The 22,184-nt window shown below is 41.9% G+C and overlaps 1 protein-coding gene across 1 annotated transcript; it reads left to right on the top strand.

Moving 5' to 3' along the window:
- The first annotated feature begins 889 nt into the window (after positions 1 to 889).
- olfm3a (olfactomedin 3a) lies at positions 890 to 13,334 on the top strand. The gene is made up of 6 exons (XM_077244075.1): positions 890 to 1,153; positions 7,598 to 7,741; positions 9,977 to 10,132; positions 10,431 to 10,650; positions 11,809 to 11,915; positions 12,092 to 13,334. Exons 1-6 carry the CDS (start codon positions 1,085 to 1,087, stop codon positions 12,767 to 12,769), a joined length of 1,374 nt encoding a protein of 457 aa, XP_077100190.1. The 5' UTR covers positions 890 to 1,084; the 3' UTR covers positions 12,770 to 13,334.
- Positions 13,335 to 22,184: the final 8,850 nt, after the last annotated feature.

The raw sequence follows: 22,184 nt of genomic DNA, 5'->3' as shown, positions 1-22,184 counted from the left end.
AAGGTGTTCAGTATCTATTTTGCATACATCTTTAAAACTTCAGGATGCTGTATATTATAGGTTTGTGTGTGTGTGTGTGTGTGTGTGTGTGTGTGTGTGTGTGTGTGTGTGTGTGTGTGTGTGTGTGTGTGTGTGTGTGTGTGTGTGTGTGTGTGTGTGTGTGTGTGTGTGTGTGTGTGTGTAATCCTGGTAAACTACATTGTTGAGACAAAATGTCATCTCAGGGACATCTGGGAACATCACTTTACTGTTAAAGTCTAACAACTTTAACAATATTTTGTATGTATTCATGAATTAAATGTGTTGACTATAAATTATTTAAGGCATTTCTTTCCTTAACTTACAGAAAATATTTTTCAATAATTTACAGTAAAATGAATTGTTATCCGATTCCCATCAAATCTCGTAGAATTTTTACAGTAGCCGCCTATATGGTTAAGGTAGGCTAAGTTACAGTTCAGGTAGCTTTTTAAAAAAAAAACAATGTTACATTCTTTTGCGTTTAAATTAAAAATGTAAAAAAACTGCACTTAAAATTTCCTCTTTAAAACTGAATGACGTTTACATTTTTATTATTGTATTAATTTTTTTAAACATTTCTTTTTCTAAACCTAACAACAGTATTTTAATATCTGCACCCCACTGTAGCCTATATGCATTGGAGGTGGAACTTTTGCCGAGTACATTTGCTCCAGCACCACATGCGACCACTGACACTCTGATAGGGTTGGCCTGACCATTTCAGCTCACAAGTGTTGCATGCATTGGAACGGTACAGTGGCTGCATTCACTCGCCACTGTTGCTCAACAAGTTCACGTTTGGAATAATCAAATGTCGTCACATCCGCTGTTAAGGTCGCCTTGGTAGTGTTGGATGCTCTCACGCGCTGTCTGCTGAAACCTCATGCGCGTGCGGTCGTAACTTTGGGCAGCGCGCGCTCAGTATTGGCTGCACGCGGGAACTCGCGCGGTGGAGCTGCACGGTAATGAATGTGGATCAATCCGCCCTGTTCTGTTCGGGCATCATCTGCCACACCGAGGACGTGACATTAACGCCAGAAAAGTGCGATAGAGACGTAACAGCATGATCATTCTGTTCGGTGCAATAAAGCCCCTGCTTTTCCTCATTGTCTTCGGGCTGTATCCATCCATGGTAAGTTGATGTGATGAGTTGCAAGCTAAAAGATTTCAAGATAATGCAATGTACTTGATTTTTCTCTTTTTCTGGATCTATTTTAAACGGATTGCATATGCCGTATTAGGAAATAGAAATTGATATTTTAAATTAAGTTGGCTGCTGAAATCTCAAAGTTATATTTTTAATATAATTATTTAATGTAATGTAATATAGGGTCCTCTAACATTGGAGTTCTCATGATTATGCATCATATAATATGTACGTGATGGAGGAAAATAAAACTAGTCCGCAGATATTAAACTTTGGTTTATTCAAGCATGGAGAGCCATTTGTCTTTCCAGATGTTTTCCAGGAATGCATTAGTGAGTTACAAACAGATAAAGGGACATGCAGCAAATATTTCTAATAATTGGAAATATGAATTTTGTATTTTTTTTTTCATTGTCAGTGTGGAATCATACCCTGCATATGCATATGAAATGATATTTAATGGTGGATTGATCAATTCTGGTCCACTGCCCAACACAGTAAATAAGCTAAATAACCTGCTGCCTCTGTAAAAATGATACAGTATATAAAATTATGTACGTATTAAAATGATTGAATTTTAATTAATCGCATAATTAAATGCAATGTATAAAATGATTAATCAAATGATCTCAACAAAGGTGAATAATTGAAAATGAGCAACTACACACCAAAAAATATAACAAATTAAATTGAAGTTACTTTTTTGCCAAAAACAAAACTTCAATGTTAATGAATAGTATGAAATAATCTAATTAGATTAAGTACAAATATTTCTGATGATGCTGTATCCGATGTTAAGCAAATTGTTCCCTTTGTTGGAAGCAAAGTGCTTGTCTAATAACAACACATAAATACTCACCACATAAACATGTGACAAAAAACAAACATGCATGGAATACCTAAAATGTGACAGCACAGAAACTAGTGACAACAAAATCAAAACTGGCAAATGGTCAGACAACGCAACCATAATTATTTACGCCCCAGTGCACACTGGGAAGGGGACGAATGGGAATGAACCACAAGGAGATGTATGTCGATTTAAACTGCTTTTTGCATTTACCCAGTCTCTTCTATTTTTAATTTTGGCATTAACAAAATATATAAACGGCCTGCATATAGCATTGTCATGAAATCTACAGATTTGTTTTAATCAAGCTGCTATCTCTTTTAATGCAATGTTATCAAAGAAAACTGCAGGACATTTTCATGTAAAGACACTACTGCTGAAAAAAATCACCATAATGAGATATAACAAGTGCTAAAACGAGTGTGGTGATGTGCTTCAGGTGTTTAGTCATAGCCGGACAGGAGCTGTCCACACCGCTGTGGTGCTGAAGTGAACTAGTCACATACAGACATTCAGTATATCTGCATGCACTAGACAGACAATTGCTTTTTTCTGAACAATTTGTTTAACCATTGGATAACATAGCTAGTACTTCTATGCCAGCATTTTGGCCTCACCATATCCAAGTTCACAAAATGTCAAAGGTCCAAAAGTACATATACACACAAAACCCCCACAGACTCTAAGAAAGAGGGATGTTTGTCTATGAAAATGAATGGACGTTAGTGTAATGGGCTTCTAATTACATTGTTGTTGCTTGTGGGATGAGTGATTCATGATGATTAATTTGACGTGCTGAAATTCGCTTTTTATGGTGACAAATTGCATTACACACCTACGGGATACAGCTTTCTAATGTCAGTGGAGGAATTCATAATAATACAGACCTTCACCTTATTTAGCATTCAGTGTTCGGTTTTATAGCTAGTTTTTGAATGACTTTGAATGGAAAAGCCGATTCAATCATGTATTGATCTGTTCACATTATGTTTCTTATAATGTTGTGTTGTGAATATCTAGACATTAGTTTTTTGTCATCTGGCCCAGAATACACTCTTAAGAATAAAGGTTGTTTCTTGGGATTGATGGTTCCATCATGAAGAACCTTTAACATCCACTAAACCTTTCCATTGCACAAAAGGTTGTTTTTTTTTCTAGTGGAAAAAGGTTCTTTAGATTATTAAAATGTTCTTCACACTAAGAAAAAAATGGTTCTTGTAAGAACTGTTCACTGAAAGGTTCTTTGGGAAACCCAAAATTGGATCTTCTAATACATGTCTGCAAAAACACAATTTTTGAACCTTTACCTTTATGTGACATTCATAAAAGATATGCAGAGCGTATCTGACTTTATGAAATCTCAGGAGATATGATTGCTAACTATCTAATTTTTTAATCTAAACATTACAAACAACAAATAATGAATGAATGTCACTGCATGTTTGATAACCACAGTACGCGTGCATATGATGAATGTAATAAACCATACTTGTACAATATAATAATAAATCTGCTGTGCACGAACACTGCCACACCCTCACTTATTACTCGACAGATTTATCGCTGAGAAGATGACTGATAATGAATGAAAGCATTCCTTTTATCTTTCTATGCCTCGTTCTCTTTCAGAAGTGTACTCAGATATTGAGATATAGTCTAGAGGTCAGAGGCGCACAAGAAAGCAAGAGTGAAAGCAAGCGAAAGAACGAGAAAAAAAGAATCCCAACTTCTCTGAGCAGTCTTTTCATTTTCAAACAGGTGTTGCTTAAATCAGAACTTGATTGAAAGCATGACAGCGCCAAATATAGTGAAAACTAAAGATAGGAGGGCTGTTTTCTCTGCTGTGTATTTAATATCACAGTACAAATCTCAGACATGGACATAAAAATATGATGATTTCCAGCATCAGGACAGAAATGTGAGTCCATTTAAAAGACATGATCATCAGTACCTGTGTGGTCAGTGTATGTTCCTCGACGCTCTGTCCAGATATTGTGATATATTTGGTATTTCTCTGTCTGAATTGATGGTGGGTGCAATTTGTTTTCATCAACAAACATAAATGGAAGTGGACTTGAATGTTGTACTCTGGGTGATTGTAAAAGAATCCATCATTTTGTGCTTTTGTGAGATACTGCTGATGATGTAATGTAAGGTACGTGCATAACTACCTTACACTGCATTTATTATAAATTACTCTATTACAGAAAATATTGCAACGCAAAATAGCAATTTCACTACTGGTCTAGACAGGTTGTCAGTCTTTGCATTGGTGTGGGGGTTTTCAGTCACTCTTTATACCAGTGGCTTTATACCATTAAAGTACCACAAGAGCGATTCGAAAACATATGGAACCATCTGCTCTCCAATCGCTCTTGTGGTACTTTGATGTTATTCACCGATCAATCGCTCTGCGCAGCACAGTGCCGCTTTAAGTTGAACACACCTATTGAGTTATACACCTAACAGAGTCTTTAAAAAAACACCAACTCATTTAGAAACAAAACTAGTGCCGTCTTTTGAGCGAGTCAATCAATACACTCAACCGATTCGTTCATAACACAGATTCATTCAGGATCAAAACAATTGAACATTTTTATAAGCAAGTCAATTAATAATTTCATTAGTTTACACTTACAAATAATCAGATAAAAGAGTAAAAGAGAATGCATATTTGGTGACAGGGTGCATAGGTGAGTAGGATATATATATATAGGCCTCCTCTTGTGCTGATTGAACAGATCATTTGAACATGCTCCTCCAAAACTTTGTTCAGAAAACATACACGTAACTGATTCGTTCAAAAACACCAATTCATTCAGGAACGAAACTAGTGAACATCTTTATGAGCGAGTAATCATTCACTGAACAAACTCGTTCAAAAACAAAGGATTCATTCAGGAACGAAACATGACTGCCTTTATGAGTGAGTCATTGAATTATACACCTAACCGACTTATTCAAAAACCAATGATTTTAGAAAAACTAGTGCCAGGCCCTGTCCTGAATGGCACACTTAATATGCACTTTCGGTCTTGTGGACTTACAATGGCTGCCGCGTGCGTGTGTCCGCTAAGTCTATGAGACCGAAGGGTGTCCCGTTTGTCATTTTAGGTTTCAGAAGGGTCTTTTTGAGCGGTCAATCAATTCACTGAACTGATTCATTCAAAACACAGATTCATTCAGGATCAAAACTAGTGGACATCTTTATGAGCTAGTCATTATTCATTCAGCCGATTCGACAAAAGCACACATTCATTCAGGAATGACACAATTCAGTCTTCAATTAATTCATTTGATTTGTTCAAAATTAATGATGATCATTAAATAAACGAAACTACTGTGTGTTACTTAAGCTTCCTTTGTAACTATTTTCTTTGGCAGAGCAAAACAAAGTAGCCTAACTGCCCATATTGTGTAAGTTAATAAAAGCAATGTCATACTCGCAAAACAAATATATTGAGAGGAGAAGAGTGGGGGAAAATAAAAATGTGGGACAGATAGGTAGAAAAAACAAAGAGGCAGAGGCAGTCAAGGAGAGCGTCAGAGAATTCAGTGTGTGCACGTGCATGTATGACATGGAATGCCTCTTTCCTCAACGGGAAAGCTTATCAATTTGTCCTCTCAGGTGAATCCTCGAAACCTCCTTATTGTTTCTCCATCCCTTCTTATCTCTATCCCGATTCTTTCTCCCTGTATTGTTTTTGTTATTTTTTTAAACCCTGCTTGTATCCGTTGAGTGCACAGTTACACGTCTCGCATTCCAAATCTCAGACTCGACTGTACAAATTATACATCAAAGCTGGGGAATTGGATCAGTTATAGCGCAAGTGAATTAGAGCGAGAGAACACTGGCATTATTGTGACTGACAGGGACACACCCACTTTATGATGTCACAGGCTCTCAGGTCCAGCAAAAGATAGATTTCCAATAGATAAAAGTGGTTTTATCGTGTGGGCTTTTCAGTCCAAATAAGTGATTTATTTCATTAATCTTCTGAGAAAGTTGCAATGGCACTCCTGCTTGTCTGTTTCAACTGGTAAATGTCTTTAACGGTTTACAACGCCTTTGCATGATAACAGTGGGGTTTAGCATCTTGCCGTAGCTTTGTTGTTAATGGTGATCTCAAGGCTGCAACGAAAGAAAGATTTTAAAACGGCATTCCTTTGGATTAGCTCAGTGGTTAAAATGCAAGTCCTATTTTATCTACAACACATTAAAATAAATAAATAAAGAAACAGTTTACCCCAAAATAAAAATTCTGTCATTTACTTTCAACCCTCATGTCAATCCAAACATGTATGCGTTTTTTCTTCCATGGATTAAAAGCTTTCAAACTTCAAAAAGGACTCAAAAGCACCATACAAGCAGTCCATATGACTCAAGTGAAATATTCAGTCTTTTGAAGTCATACTGATAGATTTGTGTGACAAATAGATAGAAATTGACTGAAAATCTTGACATCTGCCCTAGCCATCCTTAGCATTTTCATGAGTAGCAATGTCAAATCCATAAACAAATCCTTTTTTGATTTAGATCTTTTCATTGAAATAGCCGATCAGTTCACAGAATGATTAATTTAGGAACCGGATGGATTTGAATATCAAGTTACCAGACATGGTCACAACAGTTAATAGCTCTGAAGATTATTTGTAGGGTCCAACGGGCTAAAGGCACACCCTACGAAAAAAAATGTGTATATATTTTTACTGAACATTGATAGAGCAACATAATCTTTTGTGAAAATAAATCATAAAAAGTGTTTGTTTTTTTTAAATCGTATAAATGTATGAGGTGGCAAGGTGGGCCTTTTGCCTCACACACGGGTAAGGCTCGCCAGCATGGGGCAAAAAGCACACATTATTTATACAAATACTTTAGCAAAAATAATATGTTTTTAAAGTTAATACTTTACAATCACTTTAGCAAGTTTGTGCTATTTTCTGTTTATTTTGACAAAATAGAATAATTAATTTTCACTAAACATACTGTTTTACCCCAAATACCATACTTTTACATATTCTTCCGTTATTGAAAAACTGTTGCTTTATTTACCTTCGAAATCGGAAATCATTTATAAGATGTTTGTCTCAAAATATAGACATTAATTTTGTCGATTTTCATTTGCTAGATAAATCTACAACATTTTAAAAACACAACTTAGATCAAATAAGTGCAGAATCAACTTTGCATTGCTGTCTGCGATCGTGTCAAGGATCAGCCAAATTTCCACGTGCGTCATCAAAATCGTTTTTTGTTGTTGTTGTGCAAACTAGTGGTTTAAAAGAGAATAAAGTCAAATGCGCATTTTACCCCTGAGCACCTTTAGCCCCATTGTACCCTAAATAATAATGTTAAATTATTATTATTATTAGTAGTAGTAGTATTTTAATTATTATTATCATGGTAACACTTTAGTTTAGGATCCACTTTTAACTTTGCTTATTAGCAATCATATTACAAAGTACTATTCTTTTAATGTGTGTGTGTGTGTGTGTGTGTGTGTGTGTGTGTGTGTGTGTGTGTGTGTGTGTGTGTATGTGTGTGTGTGTGTGTGTGTGTGTGTGTGTGTCTACAGACAATTGGTCCCAAGGAAGGATGGCAGGTGTATAGTTCGGCACAGGATGCAGACGGACGCTGTATCTGCACAGTGGTCGCACCGGAACAAAACCTCTGCTCCAGGGATGCCAAGAGCAGACAGCTCCGACAGCTGCTGGAGAAGGTCTCCTGTATAATAAACACACACATTTTATCTCTCTTCTGTCTTTTTATGACATTATATATATATATATATATATATATATATATATATATATATATATATATATATATATATATACACATTCAAAATACATATTCAATACATATTCAAAAATGTGGGGTCAGTAAGATTTTAAATACTTTTATTCAGCATTAAATTTATCAAAAGTGGCAGTAAATAATGTTACAATGATAAAAAAACATTTCTATTTCAGAAAAATGCTGTTCCTATAACTCAAAAAATCCACAAAACATGAATAATGTTTCCACAAAAAATTAAGCAGCAAAACAAGACAAAAATTTATATAAATAAGAAATATTTCTTGAGCTCCAAATAAGCCTATTAAAATGGTTTCTGATAGATTATGTGACACTAAAGACTGAAGTAATAATGTTAAAAAATTCACCTTTCCGTCACAGGAATAAATTACATTTTAAAATGTATATAAATAGAAGGTTATTTTAAATTGTAATAATATTTCACAATATTACTGTTTCAAATAAATGCAGCCTTTGTGAGCATAAGACTAAGAGACTTCTTTCAAAAGCTTAAAAATCTTACTGACCCCTACCTTTTTCAAGGTAGAATACACACATTTATTTTTTCCCCTTAATATATTCATGGAAATGAATCAAACTTGCCAACTCATTTTTGCAACTAAATATATATTTTCCAACTAAATATTAATATTTAATACTATTAGAATATCTTTGTCTGAATGTTCTCATACTCTCATACTAATAAAAGGGTAACTAGCCTACTCGGACGGTCTTACGGAAATGTAATGGCCTAATAAACAGTCGCATTAAAATCATTATATTCACAATGTTTCTTATAGTTATACCCATTACCTATACAATAATACCTATTGTCACCACATGCATTGCGAACATAATGTTAATATTCAAAATATGGCAAAGCCCTGTAATATCACAAGGTTTTTTCACTCTGCATTTCTTCTTGCTTTCTGTTCTTTCTCACATACACACAGACACACGCACACACACACACACACACACACACACACACACACACACACACACACACACACACACACACACGCACACACACACGCACACACACACACACACACGCATCATTTGGCTAGTGTATATTGTGTGGACAACTAATGTACTGTTTTGCCTCAGGGATTCACATTTTAGGAGCTACAGTACTGTACAGCTCATCACTAATACTGACATAAACAAACACACACACTTGTCCTCTTGCTCTTTATTTCTCTCGGTCTCTCAATCACTCATTACATATTTCCCTCCCCCATCATTTTTTATCCTCTTTTATCACTCTAATTCCCACTTAGGACCTTTAAACACACACACACACACACACACACACACACACACACACACACACACACACAAGGAAAAACCAATAGCACTCATTGGTGCTTCCATTGCATTCACAAGAGGCTGATTTTATGCAGGTCATTAATACCTGATTTTATGATAAATGATACATGCCTCAATTCAGCGGGAGCCTGACTGCCGTTAATATTGATATGTACATTTATTAACGCCTCCATTTTCCCTATAGCCTGAAAAGAAACCCAGACCTACATCTCATTCATGATTCATGGATTTCCACTTTTCTAGTGCCCTAGTCAAGGAAGCTAATCAGACAGTTTGATGGGGACAAACACCATGAGATTGGAGTGACTGCAATGTTTTTTTTTTTTTTTTTTATCAGCCCGTTTTTAAAAAATCATTAATTGTAGTCAGTTTATGCATAACATATGCAAAGAAATGTGTCTTTGGAAGGTGCTTCTCACCCGCTGTGGTTAAAGGGATAGTTCACACAATAATAAATTCATCTACTCACCCTCATGTCGCTCAAGCAATGTATTGTTTTCTATAAAAAAAATGTCCATGGTGACCAGTGGTGACCAGTTTTTAGGCTCTTATGCTCAACAAGGCTGCATTTATTTGTTAAATAATATTTTTTTTTAATGTAATTTATTCATGTGATGCAGAGCTGAATTTTAAGCATCAGTACTCCAGTCTTTATTGTCACATGATTCTTCAGAAATCATTCTAATATGCTGATTTGGTGCTCAAGAAACATTACTTATTATTATCAAATGTTGAAAACAGTTGAGCTGTTTTTTTTTATTTTTATTTTTTATGAGAACCACCCCTAGTTTAGCCCTACTTCTTAACTTGTGCTTTTGTGATGCAGGTGCAGAACATGTCTCAGTCCATTGAAGTCCTGAATCTGCGCACGCAGCGCGATTTCCAGTATGTCATGAAAATGGAAAATCAAATGAAAGGGTTACGGACCAAGTTCCGGCAAATTGAAGAAGACAGGAAAACAATAATGGCTAGAAACTTTAAGGTATGTTCTTTTATGTGGTTACAAAAGATCTGCTGCTTGGAAATGCACACATCAGCATTAGGCATGAATATTGTATGTGTTCAGTCAAAACGCTAAACATATGCAGGCCTATAATAGAACTACACGCGTTTCACGACTAAACATTGTTTATTGGGACCAACGTGTAAAGCATAACAGCCTCTGTGTGTGTGTGTGTGTGTGTGTGTGTGTGTGTGTGTGTGTGTGTGTGTGTGTGTGTGTGTGTGTGTGTGTGTGTGTGTGTGTGTGTGTGTGTGTGTGTGTGTGTGTGTGTCTATAGGAGCTGAACGATCGAATGGATGAACTCCAGCCATTGATTCCTGTGCTGGAGCAGTACAAAACAGATGCTAAGCTGATCTCTCAGTTCAAAGAGGAAATCAGGAATCTTTCTGCTGTGCTGACGGGCATCCAGGAGGAGCTGGGAGCTTATGACTATGAGCAGCTCTATCAGAGAGTCCTCAGCCTGGATAGTCGTCTACGAAACTGCATGAGCAAACTCAGTAAGTACAATCCACAACTATCGTAAGTACTATTAGACGGAATTTACTGCACTTTTTACATTCACAGTTCAAGCATTTTAAAGGGGCATATTTCACTGTTTCATATATCATTTTACATTACATTAGAATTAAATTGGTTGTGTTTGCTACTGTATCTTTAAAAATTCTATACGTACCTAACCTCTGCTATGATTGGCTGAACCTTTGGGTTAACTAACATGATTAACTAGGTTTCAGGCTCAACTGTCCCAATGAGTTTCTTAAGGGGTGTTAACAAAAGAGGTGGAAGAGGTGAAGAAAAATAATGCAGGGATTGAACTGTAGTTGCACTGTTTTAAAATGCAATTTATTTCTGTGATGCAAAGCTGAAATTTCAGCATCATTACTTCAGTCTTCAGTGTCACATGATCCTTTAGAGATCATTCTAATGTGATGATTTGCTGCTCAAGAAACATTTCTTATTATTATCAGTGCTGCTTAATATTTTTGTGGAAACCATGACACATTTTTTTCAGGTTTCTTTACTGAGAAAGTTCAAAATAACAGTATTTATTTGAAATAGGAAAGAGATTTAAAATTCACCTTTGCTGAATAAAAGTAATCCTTATTAATTTATTAATTATGTTTTTTAGGATTTATTTAATTTATATTTACTGAAATTAATTTAGCTTAAAGTGTATTATAGTACACCCTGTAAAAATAGGTTGCAAAGTAATGTTTCAATTAAAACTAAAAATATCTTGCCCAAAGCAAAACCTAAAAACTCAGATTTGACCTCCAGCGACTGTTTGTCCATATCGGATATTCAATTACTCTTAGTGAACGTCAAGCAAGGCAATTAAATAACTATGAGTTTTCAACAATCTTCATATTACACCTGTGATTCTGATAATTAAGTGTTAAAAAGCCTTACAATATGAATGAGTTGGTTAGGCAAATTCAACAGATGTTGTAATATGTTATTAATATCTCGGATAATTACATCCTAGCGTTGGGGTTTGGATGCACTAAGCTAGTACACCACTAAAAGTTGCTGTTGTTTTTTACATGCACCGAAAGCAAGTCTTTAGAAGGAATGAAATTGCTTCTAGGAAACCAGCCATTTGAAAAAGAGATGATGATGTTAAAAATAAAGAATATTAATTTGGATTTTTATAGCATGTGGGAAATTAATGAAAATCACCGGCCCTGTGACGATAAAGACATCTGGGACGCGGTTTGGCGCATGGATGACCGACCCTCTAGCATCTCCAAGAAATAACCGGGTGAGTTCTGGAGGGGGGCGGCGCTGTGTTCTTCAAGCTGATTAATGTTCTGACATATATCTGATTAATCTTCTTCCTTCCCAGGATTTCTAACAACCGGTTTCCGCCAGGTGTAAAATTATTTAGTGAGCCACTTATCCACATACTTCAAATCTCACTCTGTCTTTTTCCCACAGATTTGGTATATGGACACTTACACCAACAGCAAGGTGGTTCGAGAATATAAAAGTATTGAAGATTTCATCTCTGGTCAGGAATCGCGAACCTATTACCTTCCCTTTAAATGGGCTGGAACCAACCATGTGGTCTATAATGGCTCTCTGTACTACAACAAGGAGCAGAGCAACATCATTGTCAAATACAGCTTTGAGACCGGACGGGTTCTTGCCCAGCGTGCCTTGGAGTACGCCGGCTTCCACAACGTCTACCCCTACACCTGGGGAGGCTTCTCGGACATTGACCTGATGGCGGATGAGCTGGGTTTGTGGGCTGTATACGCCACCAATCAAAATGCAGGAAACATTGTGATTTCCCAGTTAGAACCGCAGACGCTGGAGGTTCTCCAGACGTGGAACACGGAATATTCCAAAAGGAACGCAGGAGAGTCATTCATGATCTGCGGCACGCTGTACATCACCAATTCCCATCTGACCGGAGCCAAGGTGTATTATTCCTACAACACAAAGTCCTCAACGTATGAGTACATGGACATCCCATTCCACAACCAGTACTTTCACATTTCCATGCTTGACTACAACGCTCGAGAACGGGCGCTTTACGCCTGGAACAATGGACATCAGGTCATTTTCAACGTCACGCTTTTTCATGTCATCAAAACCGAAGATGATTCCTAATGGACATACAGAATGGATAAACGAAAGGATAATTCAGAATTGAATTTTATGTTATTTTCTACGCATTCATGGTTCTTTTGCCAAATGTTAATAAGACATGTTGCTTTTACTTCACCATAGACTGCGGTTTGCATTGAGCATCGTCTCGCCTTAGAACTGATGACACATAAAGACTTGATGATGCAACGCCATTACAAACAGAAAGATTTTTGTTATTTTACTCATCTTCTCATAGCTCCTCTGAAAGTAAGGTCTTACTTGCAATATTTCACAATGTGAGCCACAGATTGCTCAACTGCATGAATATCTGATTCTTTTGCCATCCTTTACGTCGTATTTGTATATCAGAAATCCCATTTTCTTATATAGTGATGTACTTTTAGCAACATTAATTTGTCCAGACTCTCCTGGTAATATCTTGTTGTGTCAAGTTTAGTTGTACAAACTGTAGAGCTCTGAATATGAACGTGTGTAAACGATTGTAACATTCATTGTCACTGTGAGAGGAAATATTTTATATTAAATCCAGAACAAAACAATAAATCAACTGGAATTAAGCCACAAATCTACATCCATAAATGTAAACAACAGAACAGAAAGGAGCCATGTGCGACACAGAGCAATTTTTTCGGAATTCAGCCCGAATTCACGGAGGTTATAATGAGGTCATTTGCTGATGATTGTGACAAGCCCGAATGCGGTTGCGTTCACATTAATTTACGGGCAGCCCTTCTCACTTGATGACTTTGAATGCTGTCTTTTGACATTTTCAATCAAGATGAAGGGCACAGGAGCGAGGAGGGGACGATTCCAACTCCTCTCTGCAATTTCCTCTCCCTTCATGTCTCTGTCAAGCCTCCCTGTCTGCTAGGGCACTGGGAATTTAAATGCACTTTTACCACCATCAATTCAATGCTGGGAATTGATCACACACTGGGATTTACTACTGCTGTTTCCTCCCATCACGCCCAGTGCATCTCTTATGAATATTTGCCTACAACATAGTCTTGCAATAGATCTGCAAACAGAAAGTTTAAATTGCTTTTTAGTTTTGATGTTTTTGGAGTTTAGAGTTTCAATTACAAACCTAATTAGATCATTTAAATTGTTATTTTTTTCTACACTTTCTCAACGTTTTATTGCCTATAATACTCCCAAATATTTAACCACTTAAAAGGAATAGTTCACCCCCCCAAAAAAATCTTTAACTGTTTACACACCCTTATGTCTTTTAGACCTATAAGACTTCCTTCTTTGGAACAAAACTTCATAAAAGTGGTCCAGATGACTTGTGATCTATATTTTGCATTTTATGGAGCTATACAATAGGTTTTTGTAGTTGTTTTTCTTTATTTATTAAAAATATTTTTTTTACCCCTGCATTAGGAAGTCACAGTTCCCTTTCGTTGTCACTCCGAGTTACGTCGGATGACGACGAATGGGGTTTCGCTTAGAACACCTATCGCAAAGAAATGCCATGGGTCTGCGGAATTTGCATGGCGTAACTCCGCCCCACCTCGTGGGTATAAAAGGAAGAAGCCGGCAACAAGCAGATATGTTTTCGCTTCGGAGCCAAGAGTATTTCTTCACTCCACAGTCATCTCTGACTTCGCTCTACGAGACGAGCTTCTCTCTCCGGTGTTGGTGTGACGGCGATCTGCAGCGAGCTCACAGTGCCTGCTGATCTGTGCAGTAATCTGCCAGTGTGTGTGTGTCTCCCAGTGCGCTTCAACATCGCGGAGTTTTTTTCTCTCCTCTCATAAAAGAGCTCGCACGCGGCACGTCTTTTTAAAGACGGCTCGCCCGTGCATTTCTGGTTGCAGCGGACTGGTATCGGACTCTGATGGGCACGAGCGCTGTCTAGTGTGTTTGATCATGCTTGAACAGCGCTCGTGGGTGACTCATGTTCTCGCAAGGGAACGTGATCATCGCGTCATATATAGGTCGAGACTCGGTGAACTCGCAAGAGTGAGAGTCCCCTCATCCACCCCCCGATCTTCGGCGGGTGACCAGGGTGACCTGAGGGTTACGGTCTGGAACAAGGCGCCGACTATGTGTCCGTGACCCCAGCCCCCCTCTTCAATGACGGTGCCCGCTAGTGAACTGCTGATTCCCGCGAGTCTACCCTCTGGTGGCCCGCGTGTTTCAGTTGAAGCTACAGAGGAAGATGCCATGTCTGTTGCAGCATCACTAGGTGGGCTTGAGTCTTCTGGAAGTGAGGGCTCGTCACAGCTGCCACCTTCCGGTGTGCATACGGCTGTGCCTGAGTCTGATCCGGAGATGACGGCCATGCTTTCCTGGGACGATTGGTTTTTGGTAAGGCCGCCGACCCTCGTCCGCGGCAAACCCCAATACCTCTCTTCCCGGACGTGCATGATGAGATCTCGAAGTCCTAGAAGACCCCCTTGTCTCCTCAGGACCGCTCACTGATCTCATCCGCCTTTCCTCCCCTCGATGGGACCGCTGCCCTTGGGTACACTGGGGTTCCCCCGGCTGAACGCTCTGTTGCGATGCTATGTGTCCTCAGAGTGCTTCTTCTCGGCGCAATCCTAAGCACCCGCCCGTGGCCTGTAGTTTTTCGTCTACGCTTGTGGCGAGATCCTATAGTGCCACGGGACGGGCAGCCGCCTCACTGCATGCCATGGTCATTCTGCTGGTCCACCTGACCCAGATGCTCATGGACCTGCACGAGGGCGGGACTGACCCAGGGCTCTTCACTGAGCTGCGCGCCGTCACTGACCTTGCTCTCCGAGCGACGAAAGTGGCCGTACGCTCCCTGGGTCAGGTGATGCTCACCATTCTGTGGCTGAACCTGTCTGATGTGCTGGATGTCGCGCGGACCCGTCCGTCCGACATTCCCATATCCCAGGTCGGCCTCTCCGGCGGTGCGGTTGAGGGCTTGACCAACAGCTCTCAGCTGCTCATGAGCAGACTGACGTTGATTCTGTCCCGACGGCCCCGCCGTCCGCCCAGATCCCTCGGTCTGCCCACCGCCGAAGGCGCCCTCCCACGGCTCCCACACCGCCCGTTCACCCGGGCCGGCTCTGGGAGCCGCGGGCGGACGCCACAGCCCCTCTCCAGCCCCGCCCCCCGCTACACACCGGGTTAAGCGGCGCTCCTGAGACGGGCTCCTCGGGGATGGAGCAATATGAGGTTGACTCTGTCCCGATGGCCCCGCCGTCCGCTCAGATCCCTCGGTCTGCCCACCGCCGAGGGCGCCCCCCCGCGGCTCCCACCCCGCCCGCTCAGCCGGGCCGGCTCTGGAGGCAGCGGTCGGACGCCAAAACAGTCCTCTCCAGCCCCGCCCCCCGCTACACACCGGGTTAAGCGGCGCTCTTGGGATGGGCTCCTCAGAGATGGGACTCAGTTCTTTCCAGGAGCTGGTAGCGGGACCACTCCTTTCCCCGGGTGAGGGCCGGGGAAGAATCCTTATTCTCCAAAGAACTGACTCTCCCGTCTCTGAGCACAGAGAGTTCGGACGTCACAGAGCGCCGCCCACATGCCGTGCTCTCCTCGTCCCCCTCTGTCCCGGAGGTGGTTGACACGGCGTGCCGTCCACGACCGCTTCGCCCCTGTCCCCCTCTGTCGCCAGACCCTTGACAGAGCAGGCCCCCGTGGAACGCTGGTCCTTCCCTGGCCTCCTCTGTCAGGGTGCGGTTTTGACCTTGGCCCCACACCGGGCCGCTATGCCGTCCACGTCTGGGCCGGTCATTCCCCTTCGCTGCACCACCGGGGGGACGTCTGTGGTTCTCGACGCCGCTGGCACAGTTGGGAGCCTGCCTAGAGCTTCCCTATCTGTTCCGCTGGGTCGCGCGAACCATCGGCTCGGCTATGCGATTCAGTTCGCACGGTCTCCTCCCCACTTCAGGGGAGTCCGCTCCACTTTGGTCGATGGCTATGCCCTATCATGAGAGCGGAGGTTGCTACCCTACTGGCGAAGGGTGTGATTGAGACTGTCACTCCAGCCGAAAGGAGGTCCGGGTGTACAGCCCCTACCTCATTGTCCCGGAGAAGTCTGGTGGGTTACGGCCAATCCTGGTCCGAACCGCTCCCTTCACAGGCTGCCGTTCAAGATGCTCCTGGCCAAACGCATTTCTGGATGTGTGCGGCCACAGGATTGGTTTGCAGCGATCGACCTGAAGGACGCCTACTTTTAGGTCTCCGTTCTCCTTCGACTCAGACCATACCTACGGTTTGCTGTCAGGGCGCGCGCATATCAGTACGCTGTTTTACAATTCGGGCTAGCCCTGTCTCTTCGCGCCTTCACAATGTTGTTGAGGCTGCCTTTGTTCCTCCATGGGAACACGGGGTTCGCATCCTGAACTATCTCGGTGACTGGCTGTCTTAAGCTCACTCCTGAGACCAGGTTTGCGAATACAGGGACCCAGTGCTCCGGCACCTAGCTCGTCTGGGCCTTCGGGTCAACCGGGGAAGGAGTAAACTTTGCCCCGTGCAGAGGAGCTCTTTTCTCGGTTTGGACTTGGTCGCCTTCTCCACTCAGCCATTGCTGACTTGCCTGAGACTATCAAGCGCAAGAGTGCGGTTCCACTGAAGTTCTTCAGAGGCTCCTGGGGCATATGGCATCTGCAGCCGCGGTTCGCCGCTCAGATTGCTTCATATGAGACCGCTTCAGCTTTGGCTCCGCGACCAAGTCCCGAGGTGGGCATGGCAACACGGCACCCTCCGAGTACCAGTTACTCCGACCTGCCGTCAGACCTTCACCCCGTGGTCGAACCTCAGTTTTCTACGGGCCGGAGTGCCCCTGGAACGAGCTTCGCGGCATGTTGTTGTAACGACAGATGCCTCCTCCACGGGCTGGGGTGCCATGTGCAATGGACGTGCTGCCGCGGGCTCCTGGACAGGACCCCGACGCCTCTGGCACGTCAATTGCCTCGAGTTGCTGGCCGTACGTCTTGCTTTGCGCCGCTTCCGGGCCGTGCTAAAGAACCAACACGTACTAGTCCGTTCAGACAATACCGCCACTGTAGCGTACATCAACCATCAAGGTGGTCTACGCTCCCGCCGTATGTCGCAACTCGCCCGCCACCTCCTCATATGGAGTCAGAAGCATCTGAGGTCGCTTCATGCCATTTATATCCCCGGAGCCCTGAACTGTGCAGCCGACGAGCTCTCACGGCTTCAGCCCCTCCCGGGAGATTGGCGACTCCATCCCCAGTCGGTTCAGCTGATTTGGGACCAGTTCGGGGACGCACAGTTAGATCTGTTTGCCTCTCACGACTCGACCCATTGCGACCTGTATTATTCCCTGACCGAGGGCACGCTCGGCACGGATGCACTGGCGCACACCTGGCCGCGGGGCCGCAAATATGCGTTTCCCCCAGTGAGCCTTCTTGCGCAGACCCTGCGCAAGGTCAGGGAGGACGAGGAGCAGGTCATTCTGGTCGCGCCATACTGGCCCGCCCGGACCTGGTTCTCCGAACTAGTACTCCTCGCGACAGCACCTCCTTGGCCGATTCCCCTGAGGAAGGACCTCCTTTCTCAGGGACGGGCACCCTATGGCACCCTCGTCCCGATCTTTGGAACCACCACGTGTGGCTCCTGGACGGGACGAGGCAGGTGTGAGTACCCTACCACCAGCGGTGGCGGCTACCATCACTTCCGCTAGAGCGTCGTCCACGAGACACGTCTATGCGTTGAAGTGGAACCTCTCGTCAACTGGTGCTCTTCTCACCAAGAAGACCCCCGGAGATGTTCGATTAGTATCGTGCTTTCCTTCCTTCAATATAGGCTGGAGAGAAGGCTGTCTCCCTCCACCCTGAAAGTCTATGTTGCCGCTATTGCCGCACACCATGACCCGGTCGAAAGTATGTCTGTGGTAGGCACGACCTGATATCAGGTTCCTGAGAGGAGCGAGGAGACTGAATCCTCCTCGCCCTCCTCTCGTTCCCTCTTGGGACCTCTCAGTGGTTCTAACTGCCCTGCGGAGTGCTCCCTTTGAGCCGTTGCAATCAGTGGAGCTTAAGTTCCTGTCTATGAAGACAGCGCTCCTGGTTGCATTGGCCTCCATCAAGAGGGTGGGGGACCTGCACGCATTCTCCGTTGACGAAGCGTGCCTGGAATTTGGGCCGGCTTACTCTCATGTGATCCTGAGACCCCGGCCTGGATATGTGCCCAAGGTTCCTACCACTCCCTTCCGGGACCAGGTGGTGAACCTGCAAGCGCTGCCCCCGGAGGAGGCAGACCCAGCCTTGGCACTGCTCTGTCCAGTACGCGCCCTCCGCGCCTATGTAGACAGGACGCAGTGTTTCAGGACCTCAGACCAGCTCTTTGTCTGTTACGGTGGGAAGCTGAAGGGAAAGGCTCTCTCCAAGCAAAGGTTGTCTCACTGGATAGTGGACGCCATTGCTTTGGCATACCAGCAGCAAGGTCGACCGTGCCCCCTTGGTGTGACTGCCCACTCCACCCGGAGTGTGGCATCCTCTTGGGCTCTAGCGCATGGCGCCTCGCTAACAGACATCTGCAGAGCTGCAGGCTGGGCGACACCTAACACATTCGCCAGATTCTACAATCTCCGAGGGGAGCCAATGTCCTCTCATGTACTCGCTTCAACCGGCTAGTACTGGACCCGCTCAGGTGTCTTCGCTTGCTCGCCATTCCACTCCACGGACTGGATACGTGCGATATTCTCCTCAGGTGAGCTTCCCCGAAAGCCCTGAGTTCCTCCAGCACTCCTGACGTTGGCGCCAGTGTCTATTGCCTGTGCGTCGGCTAGGTGCCTCCCGTGTGCATGGTCCCTCCCCTGAGCGACCCCCACATGTGTATTTCCACTGTAAGCCTCTTGAGCATGTGTCTTTCCCTTGGCAAGCCACCTTGCCACCCCTGGGGTTGAAATATTCCACCTGCGGCTGGACACCCCAGTGTTCTCCATGTCTCCTTCGGGTCACATGTGTATTCTCTAAGTCCCCCCCTCTGCCACTTTCCGCTGTACCGCGGGGATCGCCTGAGCTCAGTCTTGGCTCCTCAGCGAAGAAACATATCTGCTTGTTGCCGGCTTCCTCCTTTTATACCCACGAGGTGGGGCGGAGTTACGCCATGCAAATTCCGCAGACCCATGGCATTTCTTTGCCATTGGCTCGTTTTGTAATACTCGAAGTCGATAGGTGTTCTAAGCGAAACCCCATTCGTCGTCATCCGACGTAACGTCTCCGTTCCCTACTCAGGGAACGAGGGTTACATACGTAACCGAGACGTTTCCTGTGGGTCTATAAAACATCCATTAGAGTTTTGTATTTTTTCGACCACATTATAACGAGGCCTATTTCACAAATGCATAAAACTAATTCGCTCAGCAGAGGAGTAATATCAATATGAATATAAATATTTCATACTGTTTTATCAGATGATAAAGCCAATATAGACTGATATTCACATTATCTTTTCAGCAGTCACCTGACAGTTTCAGTTAAGGCAGTGGAGTGTATTGTGCTCCACATTGCAACTCATTTTAAATTCCAGAGAAACTCAGTGGGATGCCATACTATTTCTATTCTCCATCATTGCACTGATATTTTTAGACCGATTGTTACCTTTTTCTGTAGCCGAATGGAAAAACTTGCCAGTGGAAGAAACACAAATAGTTTTATATACTGTAAATCCTATATGAGACATACAGTATATTTGCATTGAGATAGTTGTAACACTTTAAAATAAGGTTTCATTTAACATTAATTATGAACATGAACAATATGAACAATACTTTCTAAAATATATATTAATTTAGTTTGTTAAACTTAACATTTACTAATGTTTTTCAAGATCCAACATAGTATCTTAATATTTGTTAATACACTGTGAAAAAACATGTTTATTAACTAATATTAACAAAGGTTAATAAATGCTGTAAGAATATATTGCTCATTGTTAAATCATGTTATTTCATGCATTAAATAATGAGACCTAATTGTGAAGTGTTAACATGATAGTATTACTGAGAAATATTCATATTAAAGACTAGGCCTACATACTGTAGTCAATCATTGTATCCCTTAAAACTCACATTTGATCACCAAAATGACATATTTAAATGTTTTTTTCCTGAAAAAAATCGTCATGCCTTAAAATAGCTTGAATGTAATTCTACACCCTTGCCTCGTTTAGTATGTGGTTCTATTAATATGCAAATTATCCCCACCTCCACTCACTCACGCCAGCTCAGAGACTCGTTGACAATCACACGTTGACCTGATTTGTTACAAGGTATTTTGTGATGTCAGAAACACCAGCGATTTCAAACTGCGTTTTTGAGACTGTCTTTGATTGGTCTTGACATTGCACAAGGTTTGTCTTAAAGCATATTAAAAACACCACATATAAGACATATGTTTTCACCACAGGGGGACTTTAAGACATTTGGTTCTAAGACATTTGGTACTTGTTCTGCAAGATTATTCAGAGAATTGTAGACAAAATATTCTGATCTCTTGAAAAGTAACTGATCCCAAAATTAAACTGAGTTTGAATAAAAAGCACAACATTTCCCAGGATCTTTTGATGAAATGCAATCATACTTTAAATCTGTTCTACATTCACAGCATTTGTTCACGCTCTCTCTTCCCTCACTAGTCAAGAAATGTAGTCTGAGTTTTAAAAGAAAAAGAATGCCATAAGGGAGACTGCATAGGCCTATTAAATAAACGAACTTCTGACTTTTCAGTGACTTTTAGAAACTGTTCTTATTTATTTGAGTTTTCTTACAAACCCTGAGTCTATTATATAATGAGAAAAGAAAAAAAAACTAACACCAATCCGACTTTTGCTCTTTTCCAGAAAGACATCTGTCTGGAACACTGATCTAAGACATCTGTCTGTAGTTTGAGCAGATAGCATCTGTATATAATGCTGAACTGGCTTTAGTCTTATTTTTAAAGATCATTATGTTTCTCAAATGTTTTTCTTTAACAGCAGACTCATCTCCCAGCAGGTATTTTATATTTCCTTTTCGTAATTACCTTTTCTTGTGAAATTGAACAATTACTAGTTTAATCACTCTGTTTTTATAGTTCCAAAACATAATTGCCAAATTATGTATACATGTGCAATATTGCCACAGACATGATTGCAGATTAATTTATGATTCTATATCATAGGGCTGTCGATTTGTATTATAATTAAATTATAGTCAGATTCATAGATTGCATAATTAAAGGTATACTATGTAACCTAACTATTTTTGTACAAAATTAACTAAATATAAATTACGACATACATCGTAGATCCTTCTTCCAATTTTTTTTTCGTCTTCCCCTGATTCACTGTGGTAAGTGTTTTTTTTTTAGACCTAACGGGATGGTTTTCACAGGGAATAGCGTACATACATCATTAGCCAGTGAATGTTTCGTCATATCCGAAAATAGAGAAAAGTTGCTCCGGCTACTTTGACGCATGTATGGTGTGG

This window comes from Siphateles boraxobius, unplaced genomic scaffold (genome assembly GCF_051911475.1).
Source record: "Siphateles boraxobius isolate OS27281-9 unplaced genomic scaffold, OSU_SipBor_1 26, whole genome shotgun sequence".
Classification (NCBI taxonomy): Eukaryota; Metazoa; Chordata; class Actinopteri; order Cypriniformes; family Leuciscidae; genus Siphateles; species Siphateles boraxobius.
Note: the sequence above shows the minus strand (reverse complement) of the source record. Positions and strands in the feature narration are given on the sequence as shown.